General features: G+C 43.2%; 2 protein-coding genes across 10 annotated transcripts in view; one reads left to right on the plus strand and one right to left on the minus strand.

The window, feature by feature from the left end:
* ZNF891 (zinc finger protein 891) overlaps positions 1-376 on the minus strand; it is a 30,835-nt gene extending 30,459 nt beyond the window's left edge. For 8 of the 9 annotated variants that reach the window (XR_011420902.1, XR_011420901.1, XR_011420900.1 and 5 more), the window contains exon 1: positions 106-376. The gene's annotated coding sequence lies outside the window, so the exon portion shown is untranslated. The remainder of the gene's footprint in view (positions 1-105) is intronic. The other variant, XM_023648176.2, reaches the window with a different exon arrangement.
* On the plus strand, positions 261-18,128 carry ZNF10 (zinc finger protein 10). Its single transcript, XM_014727573.3, has 5 exons — positions 261-587; positions 10,209-10,297; positions 12,088-12,214; positions 12,564-12,659; positions 16,311-18,128. Exons 2-5 carry the CDS (start codon positions 10,265-10,267, stop codon positions 17,774-17,776), a joined length of 1,722 nt encoding a protein of 573 aa, XP_014583059.1. The 5' UTR covers positions 261-587; positions 10,209-10,264; the 3' UTR covers positions 17,777-18,128.
* Positions 18,129-18,363: the final 235 nt, after the last annotated feature.

Genomic DNA, 18,363 nt, shown 5'->3' on the forward strand with positions numbered 1-18,363 from the left:
CCCGCCATCACCGCCGGTCGGCGTGAGGGCTGGGCCGCCCACCGCCCTCCCCGCCACGTGTCCTCCCCCGCCACGCGCCCCACGCGCCGCCCTGTCCTCGGGTACCTGCTTCTCGGCCTCGAAGCTCCCGGGCCGCCGCGAGAAGGGAAAAGAGCGCGCCGGGGCGGGCGGCGGCGCCCAAGGCCCCGAAGCCGCGAGCTCTGTAGCCACTCCGACTCGAGCGGCGGGACTACATTTCCCAGCAGCACCTGCGCCGCCTCGCTTCGCCCCGCGGAGGGATTCTGGATTTCGCGTCCCTGCTGCGATTCTCAGCGGAGGGGCTCGAGACGTGCGTGCGCGTGTCGGTGCCGGGACGCGTGCGTGAGGGGGCGGGGACGCGGAGGACGCGCGAGCGCGTGGGGTCGAACGCGGCGCGTGCGAGGGGGTGGCGGCGGGCAGGGCCGGGAGTGGGCTCCGAGCGGTCCGGGCCGCCCAGCCTGTGTGCCCAGCCACCTGTCCCGGAGGCACGGCTCGTCATTGATTTGCGGTTGGTGCTGCCATTGTGAAGGACTGCTTCCCCCATCGAACCTTCTAGGTGCTTACTGCAGGTACAGACGAAGGTGCTGGGTGTTGTGTCTTTGCTTCGTAGTCAGACGCGTCTTGATCCTGTTAGTAATGTTGCGGTTGCGTAGCCTTGTCGTTCTAGGTAGACAGTGATTTCATCAACAAATAATTTTTGTTCCTAACTGTGATTTTTAGCCCTTGCGCGGTACTTCTTGAATTCAGGTCGCAGCGTTCCTAGCGGACGGCCCCGCTTGCGGAGAAAGATGACAATGCCCTAGTGTCTGAAGGTGCGGGGGAGATTTTGGACCAGATATTTTCGGTGATGCAAAATAAGATTTCTTCTATTCTTTTGGTAAGAGAAAGAGATAACGAGGCCATAGTCCACGCGACGGTTACCATGACCCCCTCAGGGCTGAGCTTTGGACGGAAATAAGGAAACTGCGTTTGACCTTGACCCCTGCCGGAGCGCAGCACGGCCTGGGGGTGGCGGGGCGAGGAAGGGCTGCCGGGGAGACCTGGCCTCGGGCCGCGGCGCTCCGTGCCCTTCAGCCCCGCCACCCCCGACGCCACCCCCGACGGAGGCGGCCTCACCGTCAGGTTGCGAGGGGAGATGTCCCTCCCCGACTTGCAAACCTTTTTAATAAAGTCTCTCTTTTCTTTAAAACTTTACCTTTGCCTCGTGAAGCTGCACGTTTTGGTTGACACCTGCTTACTTTATTCCCCCCCCCCCCCGCAACTGGGACTAGATGTTTAAAATTTTGCATATGGCTTCTCTGCTGAAGTGATCATGCTCTTTTTTATTAGAGTAGGAAATTTCTTAGCAGTAAAAGTCTGACGTTCCTAGGAGAAATCTAACGTGGTTATTATACTGTTTTTAAAAAATATATACTACTGGATTCTGTTCGTGGATACTGTAGAGGTTGTATGCTAGAACCAGTGATGAGCTAGGTCTACTTTAATAAGTTCAATGGCCAAAAGGACTGGATGGATTTCTAGTTCTTGGTGTAGTCTCAAGATACTCATTTTTTAAGAAAGCTTTTTACTTCCTATTAAAGTTATTTTGGCGGTTTTCCTCAAAATTGCATCTTATCAGTATTTTCAGTGTTTAAGATCAAGCAGGTTTGTGTGTGGTCTTTTAAAAAAGCTATACATCTCTAGCTCCTAGCTTCCTGATCTTCAGTGTTGTGTGTGTGTGTGTGTTTTTTATCAAATAGATTAAGTGGAGATGTGTATACGTTTAATCTAGTTTTATTTTTCAGAGACAGCTCAAAAATTTAATTAATATATTTTTATTTTTCCTTGACATTAATCAAAATGATGTGTATCATGTAACATGTAGTATCAATGTCAAAGATAAGGTTAACATAAAAACTGTAGTTCCCATCTAAAGTGTATGGAGAAAGTGAAGAATTTCAGTTCTATGTATACCTTAATAGCAGAATATACTGTTAAAAAAAAAAAAATAGAAAGTAAAAGGGAACACAGGATGTCATCCAGAATGCTAGCTAACAAATGTTAGTCTGGTTAGAAATGTTGATTGCGGTTAACTGTCTGTCTGGGAGATAGATAACGCAACTCTTCTACCCCTTTTTAAACCACCTCAACACTACACTGACTTTTCTCTATAGCCTAACTAATCTACTCCTCTCTTGTTTCATTAAAATTGTCCCTCTGTCTTGCAGACTTCATCAGTCCATCTTTTTTCATTGCATTTCAAAGTTAATTGCAGACATCAGTATACTTTTTCTAGATACTGCAGAATCCATATGCATTACTAAGTAGAATTCAATGCTTATTTAGCTTTTTCTTTTGATGTAGAATTTTACATTAAATGAAATGCACAAAATTAAAGCATACATTTGCTGAGTTTTCACAGATGCGTGATCTTTGCCTTTTGCGTCTTTAAATATGTCTCTGCTATCTCTGCTAGCCCCAGAGTTCTCACCCTGTGGCTGCTGGGTCCTTTTGCTGATCATTCCTTGCCCTTTGCAGATGCCAAATACTGATGAATTGATTCAGAAACTGAAGAGATCCTGTTCTCTTATATTAAGAAGTGTATATTCCGTATGCTCGAGTGAAACGCCATCCCTGACAAGGTCTTGCATATCTCTGAGCGCTGGCCCTCAGGGACTGGGTATTCAAACAGACCTGAGGGCAGACACCTGGGGAAACAGACAAGTTATTGTGGTTGCTCATTAAATATTTGACAAATGCCAGTGTAAACGAATATGAAGTACAAGGCACTATGCTGGCCTTTTTCTGGGATTTAAATTGAGACTATCCCATTTCTTAAGTGTTTCATTATCTCTAAGGGAAGTGGACAGCTAAGTAGTGGTGGGGTAGGGCAGTGTGTTGAAACACTAGAGCATGGGCAAATGCTCCATGATTACTGGCCAGGGAGCCATTGATTCTCTGGGACAACAGGAAGGCTTCTCAGAAAAGGTGGCATTTAAGTGAAGCTTAGAGAACATGGGGCAAGTACAGTAGGAATTCAGATTGAAAGTTGTCGGGGCCCAGAATGTAGATGGTCATGAGCCTGTATACTCAGTACCTAATCAGAGCTGTGCTGTGGAAGCTTTCGTGCCTCAGATAGTGAATTTCGTAGCCTCCTTGTTGTTACTTGAAGCTGCTTCCAGCCCATCTCTGCCCTGGTGGTCGGCAGAACGGTGGCTCCCCAAAGAGAACTGTGTGCTAATCCCCAGAACCTGGGGTCTATCTCCTTTATCAGCCAGCTTTATTAAATCTTACCGTTTCTTAATGGGCTTTACAGGAACCGTGTCCTAGGATTGTTGGCAGGAATCTGTGGTCTCCCTTAGACTACTCTATCCATCTGCGTATGTCACCTGTATCTCATAGTCACACTCAAATCTGTGACAAAAGACCATTTCCTGCTTCTCAAGAAGTCCTGTTTGAGAATATAGCCAAGCAGTTTGGGGAGATACAGATAAAACAGAAATATAGAGGGCAGATGATACAGCTGGATAACCCTCACATCTAAATATGTGCTTCCAAATGTCCCTTCTCTGACCCTCTCATGTTCAAAACTAACCGCATCACCCCTCTAGTACCTGCTCCAACTGATACATTATTGTTTATTCAGTCATCCAGAAACTTGGGAGTCATCTTTACCCCTCGTGCCGTCTTCACACCACATCCAGTCGAGTTCTAGGACATAGCAATCTCTCCAGAAGGTACCTGCTCTCCATTCCTACCCTCACCGATTCTGTTTTGTGTGCCGTCTTCTGGATTACAGTGTTAGCCTCCTGCCTGGTCTCTTTGCTGCTGTTATGTCTTCGCCTGGTCCATCACACAACTACCCCAAATGCAGAGAAGGCATTTTTAAGATGCAAATCTAGGATCGTTCCCTGGCTTAGATGTAGGAAAAAGTCAGCATTTCTGAGAATGGCATTCTGGGCCCTCTGTGACCTAGGCATGCCTCTGGCCTCCTTTCTGGCTGCTGCCTGCCGTTGACCATATGCACCAGCTGCACTGAGCTTTCTCTCCCTACACACCGTTGTCTTGGGGTTGGCCTTTGTTCACACGGTTGCCCACCCTCCATAGCTGCCTAACCAGCTCTGGACTGGACTAGCCTTGAAACCACCAGGTTGGGGTGCGGGCCATCTTCTGTGCTCCACGACCCCTTGGGCGTGCTGTTATCATAGCAGCAGTCATCCTGCACAGTAGGTGTCCATTTTCAGTTTCTCCAACTAGACTCAGCTGCTTGAGGACAGGGAGAAATACTCTGTTCACGTTTTTACCCCCTGGGCCTAGTACAGAGCCAGGCACACAGTAAGTGTTCAGTAACGATTTATTAAAACAACAGAAGATCCAGATCTATAACATCAAGATAGTTACCATCAAGTTACAACTTACCAGCTGTTTCCTTAAGAAGAAATAAAACTCATCTCAGGATCCCTGCCCTGGAAATGACTGCTTTTGCTTTAGAGAAGTCACTTTTGGCCAGTTGCATAAAAAGATCCTGTGTGTATCTGGTGACTGATTAAAAGATCTGATTACCCCCAGAAATTGTAGAAATTGACAATTAAATAGATTAAATAATGGCTTAGATCAGTGGTTCTCAACCTTGGCTGCACATTAGAATCACCTAGGGAGCTATTTAAAAAAAAGCCTGGCCCCGGCCCAGACAGTTAAACCAGAATCTCCTAGTGGGGAAGGGTGGCATGGGACCCAGGTCTCAATAATTTATAAATCTACCTGGCAATTCCAGTATGCAGTCAGGTTTGAAAACCACTGGTTTAGATAAAGGTTTGAGTAAGTTACCTAGAAGTGGAGGTTAAGGGAAGTTAGGATGAAGTGAGACTAATTGCAAGCTATTTGTATTTTAAATCATGAAACAGGAAAGTCGTTGGAACGGACCTTAGATATCCGTGTAAACTGGCAACTGTACTATAGTTTTTTTTTTTTTAATAAGATCCTATTGAAAATTTATTAGTGATCAGAAATTGCCTGCCTCCTTAGGCAGCCTGTTCTATGTGTGGATGTCATTTGATTAACATTGTCTTATTATATTGACTTGTAATTAATTTCTTTGTGACTCTACCATTTCTCCTAATTCTGCCCTCTGGAACAACTCAGAATAAATATTATCCCTGTTCTACAGGACTTGTACATGTGTGAAGACCATTCTCTTGTTTCTCTCAAGTAATTTTTTTTTTTTTAAAGATTGGCACCCGAGCTAACAACTGTTGCCAATCTTCTTTTTTTTTTTTTTTTGCTTTTTCTCCCCAAATCCCCCCAGTACATAGTTGTATGTTTTACTTGTGAGTCCTTCTAGTTGTGGCATGTAGGACGCTACCTCAGTATGACCTGACAAGCAGTGCCATGTCTGTGCCCAGGATCCAAACTGGCGAAGCCCTGGGCCACCAAAGCAGAGTGCATGAACTTAACCACTTGGCCATGGGGCTGGCCCTTAAGTAATTTCTTGCACAGGCTAAACATCCCTGCTTATTTCAACCTTTACTCATCTGACATTGAAAAGTAAGCTCCGTGAGGGCAGGGCTTATCTGAACAGCCACTGCTGTATTCTCGGCCCCTAGAATAAGACTTGGCATATTGTAAACACTCAGTTAATGTCTGGTGCAAAAAACAATGAATACAGGAACCATGTGCACTCATTCCACCTTTCTATCCTGCTAACTATGGCATCCTTACTCTTTAAAATAAATCTCGTGTTTTTCTAATAATATCCATACAAAGTACATATAGCATCCACATCTGTATCTTAATTCCCATATCTAGTATGTTCACTGCCTTTGTCAGGTACAGTTTATAACTGATCCTTACTCATGTTGCTGGGGAAAGGGTTGCAAAGCGCTAAGGAAGTGCCTGGTATTGGAGACCTCACTCCGTGTGGACATGACCCCTTGGTCAGCTAGCGGTGAGTCTCTCGCTGCACTTTTGTTTAGTCCGTGTTGCTTGCATTAGGGACAGTGGGAGTAAACAGGAAGAAACACTAAAACTTCCTGGGGAATTTGTCCCGGGAATGACACCAAAAGGGATGATGTTTGATCTTGAGGGTGGATAGAGTTTTGCTAAGAGGCAAGAAAGGGAAGAGCATTCCTGGCATAGGAATAGCATATGGAAACATGTTAGGGCAGTTCAAGTGGTTTAGCCTGGTTCTAGGGAAAAGTGTGGTAGTTTGATGGAACATTTAGGACGAGTGAGGTAGAAAAGGATCCTAAATCCATGCTGAGGACTTGGTCCATGTTCCTGTAAGTACTGTGAGACCAACAGAATTTTAATCAAGGAGTGAAACTTTTGTGTTTTATAGAAATGACACTGATGTGGCCACTCACTGGAGTAGGAGAGATCAAAGGCAGTGAGGGCCAAAACCGAGGCCGTGGCAGTAGGAATCTAGAGGAAGAGATGGATGGGAGAGACATTTCCAGGTTGTGGTAAATGATTAGATGTTAAGAGGACATGTTACTGGGTCCCTAGATGTCATTTATTTTTTAAATTAACAAATAATCCTTACCAGGTGTCAGGCACTGTTGCGTGTGCTTTACAAATATTGACTCATTTAATTCTTGTGATAACCCTATGAGGTGGGCGCTGTTTTATCCCCATTGTAAAGAAGAAGAGACTGAGATACTGAGAGGCTAGGAAACCGCCTAGGAAGTAACGGAGCAGGGGCTTGAACCCAGGCAGTCTGGCGGCAGAATCCGTCCTGTTAACCACGGGTGGAAATATGCACTTGAATTTAGGGAAAGAGAGGGGGATAGAAGACAGTGGTCTATTAATTCTAGCCAAAACTCTTAGCCCTGTTGTGTCATGCCATGGTGCCATGGGATAGGCAGACGGTGGGGATAAAGTAAATAGATATGCTCTGTGTCCTGGAAGTGCCCGGGGGCCACTGAAAATGGAGACTGAGACTGAGGATGCAACAAAGGGAAACCTACATTTAAACTAATCATAATTTTTTAAATCATTAGAGAAAACTAAGAAGTACCAAGATATACAGAGGAAAACCAGGTAAGGATGGAAGCAAAGTAAATAAAGAGCATCCGAGAGCAGTTGAGAGGCCAGCAATGCCCTCTCTAATAGATGTGGCTGGTGAGAACCGTTTCAGTGTGGTAGCCAGAAGCTACGGTACTTTTATTTATGTAAGCGTGCCTAGAATTGAAGTGGAAATCCTTAAGATCTCCAGAAGACAAAAGGGGCAAACAATATGAAAGAAAACAAAACAAAATACAAAAGAACTATAAATAGAAACATGGGAAATATTCAAACCCAGTATTTAAAAAGTGGAAATTAAAAATACTATCTAAATTTAAAACAAATTAAAAGTGCAATGCTTATAGACTTCTGCTTCTGGCCAAAATGCAGTAATAGGGAGTGGATTTAGCCTCTTGCCCAAACAACATCAACAACAAAAAGACAGACAAAATACATGAACCAATCATTTCAAGACGCTGCATGTCAGACCACAAAGGCCAGTCATCCCTGAGAGATGGAGAACCAACGAGGTAAGCCCTGTGGTTGCCCCAGGTTATTGCTTCGAGAGAGTTTCCAGGTTAGGAAACAGCAGAGGGGACACTGAGGTGAAGTCCGGCAGACTGCTTGAGTCAAGGATCTGCAGCTGAGACTCTGGGAGGGCAGAGCAGCTGCACTTCACGGGACAGAGTACCAAGAGGAGAGGTCTGCAGAGGGTCTCCCTCCAGTCATCAGTGTAGCTCAGCATGTGTGTGACGGAACCACCCAAGGCCAGGGAAAGAATCGTCTAAGGATGGAGGGAATTGTATTTGACGTTCACATGGGGAATATTCCTTGTTACTGCTAGCCAGACTGGAAAACGCTTCTAATTCCCAGATCATTGGGAGGGGAGCTAAATCTATATATAAAACACTAAAAGGAAAAATGTCTACTTAGAATTCTATAGTCAGCAAAAATATCTTTCAACAACAAAGGTAAGACAACCTACGGAATGGGGGAAATATTAGGAAATCGTATAGCTGATAAGGGTTTAATATCCAGAATATGTAAAGAACTACAGCTCAACAACAAAAAGACAAATGACCCAATTTAAAAATCGGCAAAGGGGGGCTGGCCCTGTGGCCGAGTGGTTAAGTTCGCGCGCTCTGCTGCAGGTGGCCCAGTGTTTCGTTGGTTCGAATCCTGGGCGCGGACATGGCACTGTTCATCAAACCATGCTGAGGCAGCGTCCCACATACCACAACTAGAAGGACCCACAATGAAGAATATACAACTATGTACCCGGGGCCTTTGGGGAGAAAAAGGAAAAAAATAAAATCTTAAAAAAAAAAATCGGCAAAGGACTTGAACAGACATTTCTCCAAAGACATACAAATGTCCAATAAGCGCATGAAAATAATGCAAATTAAAACCATAATCAAATATCACTTCACACCTACTAGGATTGCTGTAATAATTTAAAAAATGGAATAACCAGTGTTGGCAAGCACAAGGGGAAACTGCAACCCTTGTATATTGCTGGTGTGAATGTAAAATGCGGCAGCTGCTGTGGAAAACAGTTTAGTGGGTCCTCAAAACGCTAAACATAAACTTGCCATATGACTCGGCAATTTCCTTGGTGGGTACCCAAGGGAATTGAACACAGGGACTGGAGCAGATATTTGTGTGCCAGTGTTCATTGCAGCATTATTTACAGCAGCCAATAGGTGGAAACAGCCCACATGTTCATCAACAGATGAATGGTTAAACAAGATGTGGTCTAGCTGTACAATGGAATATTATTCAGCCATTAAAAGTAATGAAGTTCTGATACACACTACAACGTGGATGAACCTTGAAAACATGCTAAATGGAATAAGCTAGACAGAAAAGAACAAATATTATATGATTCCACTTATATGAAATATCTAGCACAGTCAAATTTGTAGAGATAGAAATTAAATTACAGGTTATCAGAGTTTGAGGGGAGGGAGGAATAGGAAGTTATTGCTTATTTGAGTGTTTCTGTTTAGGGTGATGAAAAAGTTTTGAAGTTAGTATTGATGGTTGCACAACATTTTGAATGTAATTAATGCCATGGAAATGTACACTTAGCATTGGTTAAAATGGTAAATTTTCTTACATATATTTTTACCGAAATTTAAAGATTAATAATGTAATATACCAAAAACCATCGAATTGTACACTTTAGGTTAATTGTATGGTGAGTTATATCTCAATAAAACTTAAACAAACAAAGGCAAAATAAAGACACTGTCTGACATAAAAAAGCTGAAACAATCTGTTACCAGCAGAATTATTACCATAGTACAAGAAATGTTAGAAGATATCCTTCAGGGGGAAGGGAAATGAAACCAATTGGAAATTTGAATCTACCAAAAGCATTGGCAACGGTAACTACATAGGTAAATATAGAGCATTTGTCCTTAACATTTAAATATCTTTAAAAGATAATTGCCCATGTGTTAGTTTTCTGTTACTGAGTAGCAAGTTACCACAAACTTAGCAGCTTCAAACAGCACCACTTGTTAGCTGCCAGTTCTGAGGGTGGAAGTCTGACACAGTGTGGCTGGGTTTTCTGCTCAGATACCCAGCAGCTGATGGCAAGGTGTTGGCTGGCCCAACTTCTCACCTGGAGGTTCCAGGGAGAGTCCACTTCCAAGCTCACTCTAACTGTTGGCAGAAGTCGGTTCCTGTGGCGATAGGCCCCTGGGCCCCGTCTCCTTGCTGGCTGTCGGCTGGGTGCTGCTCTTAGCTCTCACCGACTGCCCATGTTCCTTGCCACATGGCACCTTCCACCTTCAGGCCAGTAGTGGCACATCACATTTTTCTTGTGCTTCAAATTTCTGACTTCCCTTCTGTGATTAGCTGGAGAAAACACTTGTTTTCTTATTTGTAAATTGAGACTGTTATATTGGGTCAGGTTTTGTGGTTTTTGTTTTCCTCAGAAAAGGATTTGTATTCATTTTGATTCCAAATGAAATTTAGCATGAAACTCTAGAGATTAAGGGGGAAATGCAGTCTATCTAGCTCTTGTCTTCCTACTGCTGGGAATTTCAGGCACTGTAGATGTGTTTTTGGAACATCTGATACTCCTCTCTGTGCTGTGGGTGTTCGTGTCATACCCCGCTGGTGCGAGGCGGTCTAAGCTCATGATTTATGGCACCTCTGAGTCGCAGCAAACTGTCCTCACATTTCTTTCTTCTCCTCAGCTTGCCTTCCCAGGATCTTGCATTAACAAGAAAGTGTTACTGAGAGCAAGGAGGGCATGGAAGCCGAGTTACCCACTGCCCAGTCCCACGTAAGTTGGGCTTCCTTCTTTTTTCTTTGTTTTCCAACTGAGAATCCCTTATTGCTTAAGCTCTGAAGTTCTTTTGCGTAGGAACTTCAGAAATTGTAACTCAGGATACACTTCTCCAGGAGACCAGCACTGTCCTGTTTCTTTATTTGTAGTTGTAGGTTTATTTCCTTTCATATAAAAGAAACACAAGTTTAACAGTAACATGGGTGGGAGTCAAGTCAGGCGCTAGAAGGACTCTGATGGAATACTCTTGCATCCACGCTACGGAATTGAGCTCACAGCGGGCTTCCTCCCCCAAGGATGGTGTGAGAACTGGGAGTGCTGGTGCCCCTGGAGGGTTTCTCTGGTCCCAGTTGTCCTGGCTGTGGTGCAGGCTGTGTTAATTCCTCCATGAGGCGTGCTCTTTGAAGGAGCTCAGGGACAACTTACGTCATTATCGAGGGGCAGCTGCAGCCACAGCAGGAAGGTCTCGGCTGAGAAGGGAACCTCTGGGACCAGCATGACCTGGGAGCGTCCAGGTGGAGACTGGGCTCCTCACACCTCCTTCAGCTGCTTCCCCTGGAGGGTCCCTCGCATGTCACCTCTGCTTGTACTGAAAACCCCACCAGAACGTGTTGTAGTTTGTGCTTTCAATTGTCCTACATATTTTGGAGGATTTAATAGAATTGGTCTATTTACCCAAATATTGCTGTTTTTGTTGCTCATCCTTCACTCCAGAGATTTAAAGTTTCTCTCTGGCATCATTTCCCGTCTACCTCAAGAGCTACCTTTAGCACGTCTTCTAGAACGGCTCTGCTAGTAACCAGTTCTGTTAACTTTACTTCATTTAAGAATGTATTTTGTATAATTCCTCAAAGATATTTTCACTTTATATAGAAATTCTGGCTTGACAGTTCTTTTCTTTCAGTTCTTTTTGTTTTCTTAAAAAGCATTCGCTGTGTTTTGACCTTCATGGTCTTTGATGAGAAATCCTCAGTTGTTCAAGTTTTTTTTTTTTCTATGTGTAATTAATATTTCTTTTTGATATGGCTAAAGGCCTTGCTTCTGTATCTATTCTTTGTGAAATTGTTTTGCTGTTATTAAAATAAAATCTCTTCTCCGTTTTCTTGATGCCTACCAATGTTTAGGAAGAATGTTTTGGATAATTATTTTGGCCACAAACATGGCTAGCTTGGTCTCTTAAGTATTAGGTTGTTCTTGAACTCAAGACTGTTTTCTCCTCTTTTCATGCGTTGAATTAGGTTTTTTATTTCACGTAATAGAAATGTAGATTGACTTTTGGTGTCTGATTTTCCTTGCTATAACTGTTTATAACAAACTTGAGTTAAATAAAAGTGCTTGTAGGGCTGGCCCTGTGGACAAGTGGTTAAAATTCCACGCGTTCCGCTTCAGTGGCCCAGGTTCGCAGGTTTGGATCTGAGGCGCAGACCTTCTCCACTCAGCAACCACGCTGTGGAGGCATCCCACATACGAAAAATAGAGGAAGATTGGCACAGATGTTAGCTCAGGGCTAATCTTCCTTAGGGGGGAAAAAAGTGCTTCTGACAGTTTCTAAACCTAAAGCATAACATGGAACTGGTTTTTGTACAGTAGGTACCTGTACCTGATAGCCATTCCTTTTAGGAATTAACCCAAATCCAAAATAAATGCTAAATGCTCCTAGCATGATTCTGCTCCATCCTCTTTCCCTACTCCAGTGCTATCCACCTAATCTCTCTCTCTGTCAGTGTTTAGGAAAGGGAGGGCAAGGAGATACATCTGGCTTAATATAGGTTTTTTTCATGTTGTAGACACTGGTGACCTTCAAGGATATACTTGTGAACTTCAACAGGGAGGAGTGGAAGCTACTGAACGCTGCTCAGCAGATCATGTACAAAGATGTGATGCTGGAGAACTATGAGAACCTGGTTTCCTTGGGTAAGACTAACCTCTGTGTGTGGAGATGTACTCCCTGGGACGATTTTGGTTCTTCGTTGATTGAAAGGTATGGAAACCCTGAAGCATATATCAGAGTGTGACCTTGGGGTCAGGGACCTAATTTCTTTAAGGCATAGATCAGTGTTTTTGTACTCCTTCTGCTTTAGTGCAAAAAATTATTTTGATTGGTCAGATTTTTAAAAATGCATATTTTGCTGCCTCTGGAGCCTCACCTTGTCTACTGTGCAGAGTGCCCCCAGGACTATGAAGGGTTCAACTGGGGTGTTTTTTTGTGTCCAGCCCAGATTCCCCAACCTTTGCCGAATTCTTGATCTCTCCCTGTGAACAGGGCATCAGCTTCCCAAGCCAGATGTGATCCTCCGGTTGGAGAAAGGGCAAGAGCCGTGGCTGGCAGAGAGAGGGATCCACCAGGAGACCCATCCAGGTGAGGATCAGACAGGAGGTGTTGCAGGCAGTTTCCAGATGACCTGTCAGGGGCTAGAATCCTGGCAGATGGTGGTCACTAGTCCTCATTTCCAAGAAGACTGAGTTTATTTACCTGCTGTTTCCCCCTTGTGAATCTTCTTTCTCCGATCTGCTCACACTTCATCTGCATTCAGAGACAAGGCTGTTTTTCCGCTTCGTTGAAATTATCTTTCTCTTGATGTGCTTGGGTTCAGCCCTGTCCATATTGCTGTCCTGGTTGTTAGCTCTAACTCTAGCATCCCCGTTCTCTCATTTTTCATAGAATCGTTTCTTTGGTCTTTGCCTGTCCTTTCGCTTTCACGTGGTGCCTTCCCACAGCCTCAGTTCTGCCTGTTTGGTAAGCTCTGCGGTGAGTCTCCATGCTGCCCCTCTCCGGTGTTTTCGGCCAGTTGGAAAACTGCCCCAGAGGGCTCACCAGCTCCTGTTGGCTTAACCCTTCTTCCCTTCCAGAATTGCTGCTCAAAAATGCCTGTTTTCTAACCATACATAGCTCTTTATTTCATGTTTTTTCAATTTATACCTATTTCACTTTAATCTTAATATCTCTAAAATGTCCTAACATCATTCTTTTCCCAACTTCCCTGTGTATAAAAAAACCCAGCCTTCTAGGTTAAGAAGTAGAAAGTAGTCTTTCACGTTTCTCCTCCTTTAGTCTCTCTAAGACATCTTTTCCCTGACCTTTGTTTCCAAGCTCAATTCTTGACTTCTCTCTCCTCAGCCATCTTGAGCTTGCTGTCTGAGGCATACTGCAGTAGCCTCCTTGGCATGGTGCAGCACAGCGGGGCGCTGGCCAGTGACTGACTCCGGGTGGGCTCGGCCAGACACATGGCTTCCCAAGTCCAGTGTACTCTAGGCAGGTTGTAGCAACCTACAGTTGTTTCTGTCTGGGGCCCAAAGTCCATGTGCATCAGGCATTTCCCTGCATCTCAGGCTTTGAGTATGATGTAAATAAGATCTGTCAGAGTCTTAGTTGTCTGGTAATTGGCACCTCAAGACCTTTCTCTGTGAAACCTTTTATGATTTTCAATTCTCTGTAAAGAGCTTGATCAGTCAGTGCTTTGGGGCCATGGGAGGGAAGATTGTTCTCTCTTTTCTTTCATTTTTTTATTACTTGCTTTATTTTTTCCATTCATGTGTTTGTTCATTTAGCAAGCTTTCCTGGATGTTTGTTGGAAAGTATCCAAAAGTAACTGACTAGATGCAGCAGTTTAGATTTTTATTAAGACTTTGTTGTCAAAAGAAATACTGAAACTTCCTGTGCTTAAACACGTGAAATTTAAGGGAAGCTACACAGGTATGTGAACTTCATTATCAAAGTGAAAATTATAATGAGTGATGGCTTTAAAAATTCATGGATGCTACAGATTTTGAAGATAATTTGCTTGAGTGGGTATGTTACATAATACATGGGAGATTTTTAGGATTTTGATAAAGAGAAGCACCCCATTCATGTATTCAAACACTCCGCTCCGAGTTTTTCTCTGTCAGTGCTCAGCCTCCAGTTCTCATCACGCATGTTCATTTTAGAAGTTTTCAGTTGGCATTTGTAGTTTGAAAATCTTCTACGATGGGATTCTGATGGGAGACGATGGTGTATTTCCTATAAAAAATCATCAAGGTGGCAGTATATACATACAGTGGCATATTATTCAGCCTTAAAAAGGAAGGAAATTCTACAATATGCTACAACATGGATGAACTTTGAAGATATGCTAAGTGAAATAAGGCAGTCACAAAAGGACAAATAGTGCATGATTCCAATTATATGAGGTACTTAAAGTTGTCAGAATCATAAAGACAGAAAGTAGAATGGTGGTTGCCAGGGGCTAAGTTGAAGGAAGAATGGGGAATTACTGTTGACTAGGTATAGGGTTTCAGTTTTACAAGATGAAAAGGGTTCTGGAGATGGATGGTGGTGATGGCTGCATGATAATGTCAATGTACTTAATGCCACTGAACCAAACACTTAAAAATGGATAACATGGTAAACTTTATGTTATGTGTATTTTACTACAATAAAAAGAAAAATGAATAAGGCTGGGGAAGAAATGAGTATCTAACAAAGTTGTAAATGAAGATAGGACTGGTAGGGGTTGGGTTGTACAAAGAAAGCAGTTAGAAGCCTGGCAGGGGCTGTTCACCCTGTGTGTTAGTTTCTTGGGCCAAAACAAAGTTCCTCGGGCTCGGTGGCTTAAAACAACAGAACCTCTCGTCTCGCAGTTGTAGAGGCCAGATTCTGAATGGAGGTGTCGCGTGGCCGTGCTCCCTCTGGAGTCTGGCAGAGGATCCTTCCTGCCTCCTCCAGCTTTGGTGGCCCCAGCTGTTCTAGCTTGTAAATGCGTCACTCCAGTCAGCCTTCATCTTCACGAGGCATTTTCCTGTGTGTCTTTCTCTGTGTCTCCTCTCCTCTTCCTACGAGAACACCAGTTGTATTGTATTGGGGCCCACCCTTCATCTGATTATATCTGCAATGATCCCATTTCCAAATACAGTCACATTCTGAAATATTGGGGGTTAGGACTTCAACATACTTTCTTTGGGAGACAAAATGCAACCCATACACCAGGTAAGAGTAGACTATCACCCCACTGTAGGGAGAGGTGGTAAACAGTGGAGTTTTTCCTTGGTTCAGAACTAAACATTCTACCTGAAAGGCGTTGAAAAACAAACGTCGACTCTTAGAAGGGAGACTAATTTGCAGTAATATCTGTGGGTATAAGCAGAAGGGCAAAAAGTTCAGGAGAATATAAGTTAGCATGCATGTTCTGAGTTAGTGTCTTGTGGTGCTAGCCCTGTCAGTTGTTAAGTCTTGATGTCTCAGAACAAAGTACTCAAAATAGGAGATAGGAATAGTAATTACCATAAATGGTATCACTTTGACCATACATGTGTCAGAGACTGTGATGAGCTCACACCTTATATAATACTTACAATAATCTTACATGACAAATACTGTCATCCTTAGATTACAGATAAGCAAAATGATTTTTGAAAAGTCTAACAGCTTGTTCGAGTTAACCAGTAGTGGTGGTACAGCTTACATTAGAACCTGTATCTGGGTGACTTCCGTGCTCCTGCTCTTCCAGCCCGTCACATGGCCATTCTGAGAGGTTTGTTGTGTCCGTCATCTGGGCATGACTCTGTAGTGCTTTGGTGATGTAGATAAAAGGCATTGCCTGACATGTGGCTGCATTCATGGTTTAGGAATATTGCCTTGGCAGTAGTGTGAAGAATGCATATCAGGGGAAGGGCCTGGCAACAAGTAGACACTTTAGGTTCTTGTCTGAGTAGTGCTGGGATTAGATAAGGGGGTGAAGTCCTTTCTATGGGCTTCCCTTATTGCCACACTACCCTGCATATCCTGATCCCATGCGTCATGCCCAGTCCTGTGGCTTTACTCTCTTTGCTCCTTTTATGTCTTTTATGTACCACATACCTGACGCATTTCCTGCTTACTGCTCTGTTCCTCCATTTCTCTTTCTCCACTGAGGTTACAAAACTATACTGGAAAGCAACGCTGCACAGCTTACATGCTTTGTCTCCACGTACATCCCACCATTCTGACCTTAATACTTTTTTTAGTTATGCAAAGCTTTTTCTTTTCTTTCAGATTTGGAGACTGCAGGTGAAATTAAATCATCAGTTTCCAGTAAGAGCATTTCTAAAGATAAACAGTCCTGTGACATTAAAATGGAAGGAATGGCAAAGAATGATCTCTGGTGTTTGTCATTAGAAGAAGTCTGGAGATGTGAAGACCAATTGGACAAGTATCAAGAAAGCCAGGAGAGACATTTGAGGCAAGTGGCATTCACCCAAAAGAAAGTACTTACTCAGGAGAGAGTCTGTGAAAATGGTAAATATGGGGGGAACTGTCTTCTTCCTGCTCAGCTAATCCTGAGAGAGTATTTCCATAAACATGACTCATGTACCAAAAGTTTAAAACATGATTTAGTTTTTAGTGGTCATGAGGAGAGCTATTCAAATAATAGTAAGGACTGTGGTCAAACCTTCTGTCAAAACATTCACCTTATTCAATTTTCAAGAACTCAAACGGTAGATAAATCCTACAAATGCCCCGATAATGATAGCTCTCTTACTCACGGTACATCCCTTGGTATATCAAAGGGTATACACAGAGAGAAACCCTATGAATGTAAGGAATGTGGAAAGTTCTTCAGCTGGCGCTCTAATCTTACCAGGCACCGGCTTATTCATACCGGAGAAAAGCCCTATGAATGTAAAGAATGTGGAAAATCTTTCAGCCGGAGTTCTCATCTCATTGGACATCAAAAGACTCATACTGGTGAAGAACCCTATGAATGTAAAGAATGTGGAAAATCCTTCAGCTGGTTCTCTCACCTTGTTACCCATCAGAGAACTCATACAGGAGACAAACTGTACACATGTAATCAGTGCGGGAAATCTTTTGTTCATAGCTCCAGGCTTATTAGGCATCAGAGAACCCATACTGGAGAGAAACCTTATGAATGTCCTGAATGTGGGAAATCTTTCAGACAGAACACACATCTCATTCTGCATCAAAGAACTCATGTCAGAGTGAGGCCCTATGAATGTAATGAATGTGGGAAGTCTTACAGCCAAAGATCTCACCTCGTTGTACATCACAGAACCCACACTGGACTAAAACCCTTCGAATGTAAAGACTGTGGAAAATGCTTTAGTCGAAGCTCTCACCTTTATTCACATCAGAGAACCCATACCAGAGAGAAGCCATATGAATGCCGTGCTTGTGGAAAATCCTTCAGCCAGAGTTCTGCCCTCATTGTGCATCAGAGAATTCATACTGGGGAGAAACCATATGAATGTTGTCAGTGTGGAAAAGCCTTCATTCGGAAGAATGACCTTATTAAGCACCAGAGGATTCATACTGGAGAAGAGACCTATAAATGTAATCAGTGTGGAGTTGTCTTCAGCCAGAACTCTCCATTTATAGTACATCAAATAGCTCACACTGGAGAGCAAATCTTAACGTGTCATCAGTGTGGGACAGCACTTGTCAGTAGCTCTACCCTTATTAGATACCAGACAAACCATCTTACAGAAAATACTTACTAACATAGTGAATATGGAAAATTCTTCACAAAGAGCAATAGCTTTATTTTGCATTGGAGGACTCCTTCTGGAGAGAAGCTGTACAGATGTAATCTATGTGGAAAAGCTTTCAATCCTGTTACCACCCTTTTGTGCCCTAGAGAAACGGTCCTAAAGGGGGAAAAAAACCCACAAATTTTATTTTAGTACACAAATATGTCAGATTTTCTCCTTTCCACAAATTCCTACAAAAGTTAGTTGACCTGGGAGCATTCTTGACCAAGCCTTAAATGCTAAAATCTGAAAAGGAAACATTAAGTAGGTGAGTTGTTGAGAGATGATCCAGCTGTGTTACCTCCTTCAAAAAAGAAATAAATGAACATGCTACTTCAATAGGATAAATAGAGGAGAGTTGTTGCTGAGAAGAATAAAAAATTGGTATTGTAACAAAAGATGCAAAATAATATTCCAGGGAATTAATAAGCCATTTTTTACTTGATTGTCCCTGTTTTCTGGGACGCTTAGTCTGCTTTATGTGTCTGATATGAACTGTGTTTTGGTTAGCAGCGGGGAAGATGCTTATAATGTAAAGCAGGAAAAGAACAATACAT

This window comes from Equus caballus, chromosome 8 (assembly GCF_041296265.1).
Source record: "Equus caballus isolate H_3958 breed thoroughbred chromosome 8, TB-T2T, whole genome shotgun sequence".
In the NCBI taxonomy this organism is placed as follows: domain Eukaryota; kingdom Metazoa; phylum Chordata; class Mammalia; order Perissodactyla; family Equidae; genus Equus; species Equus caballus.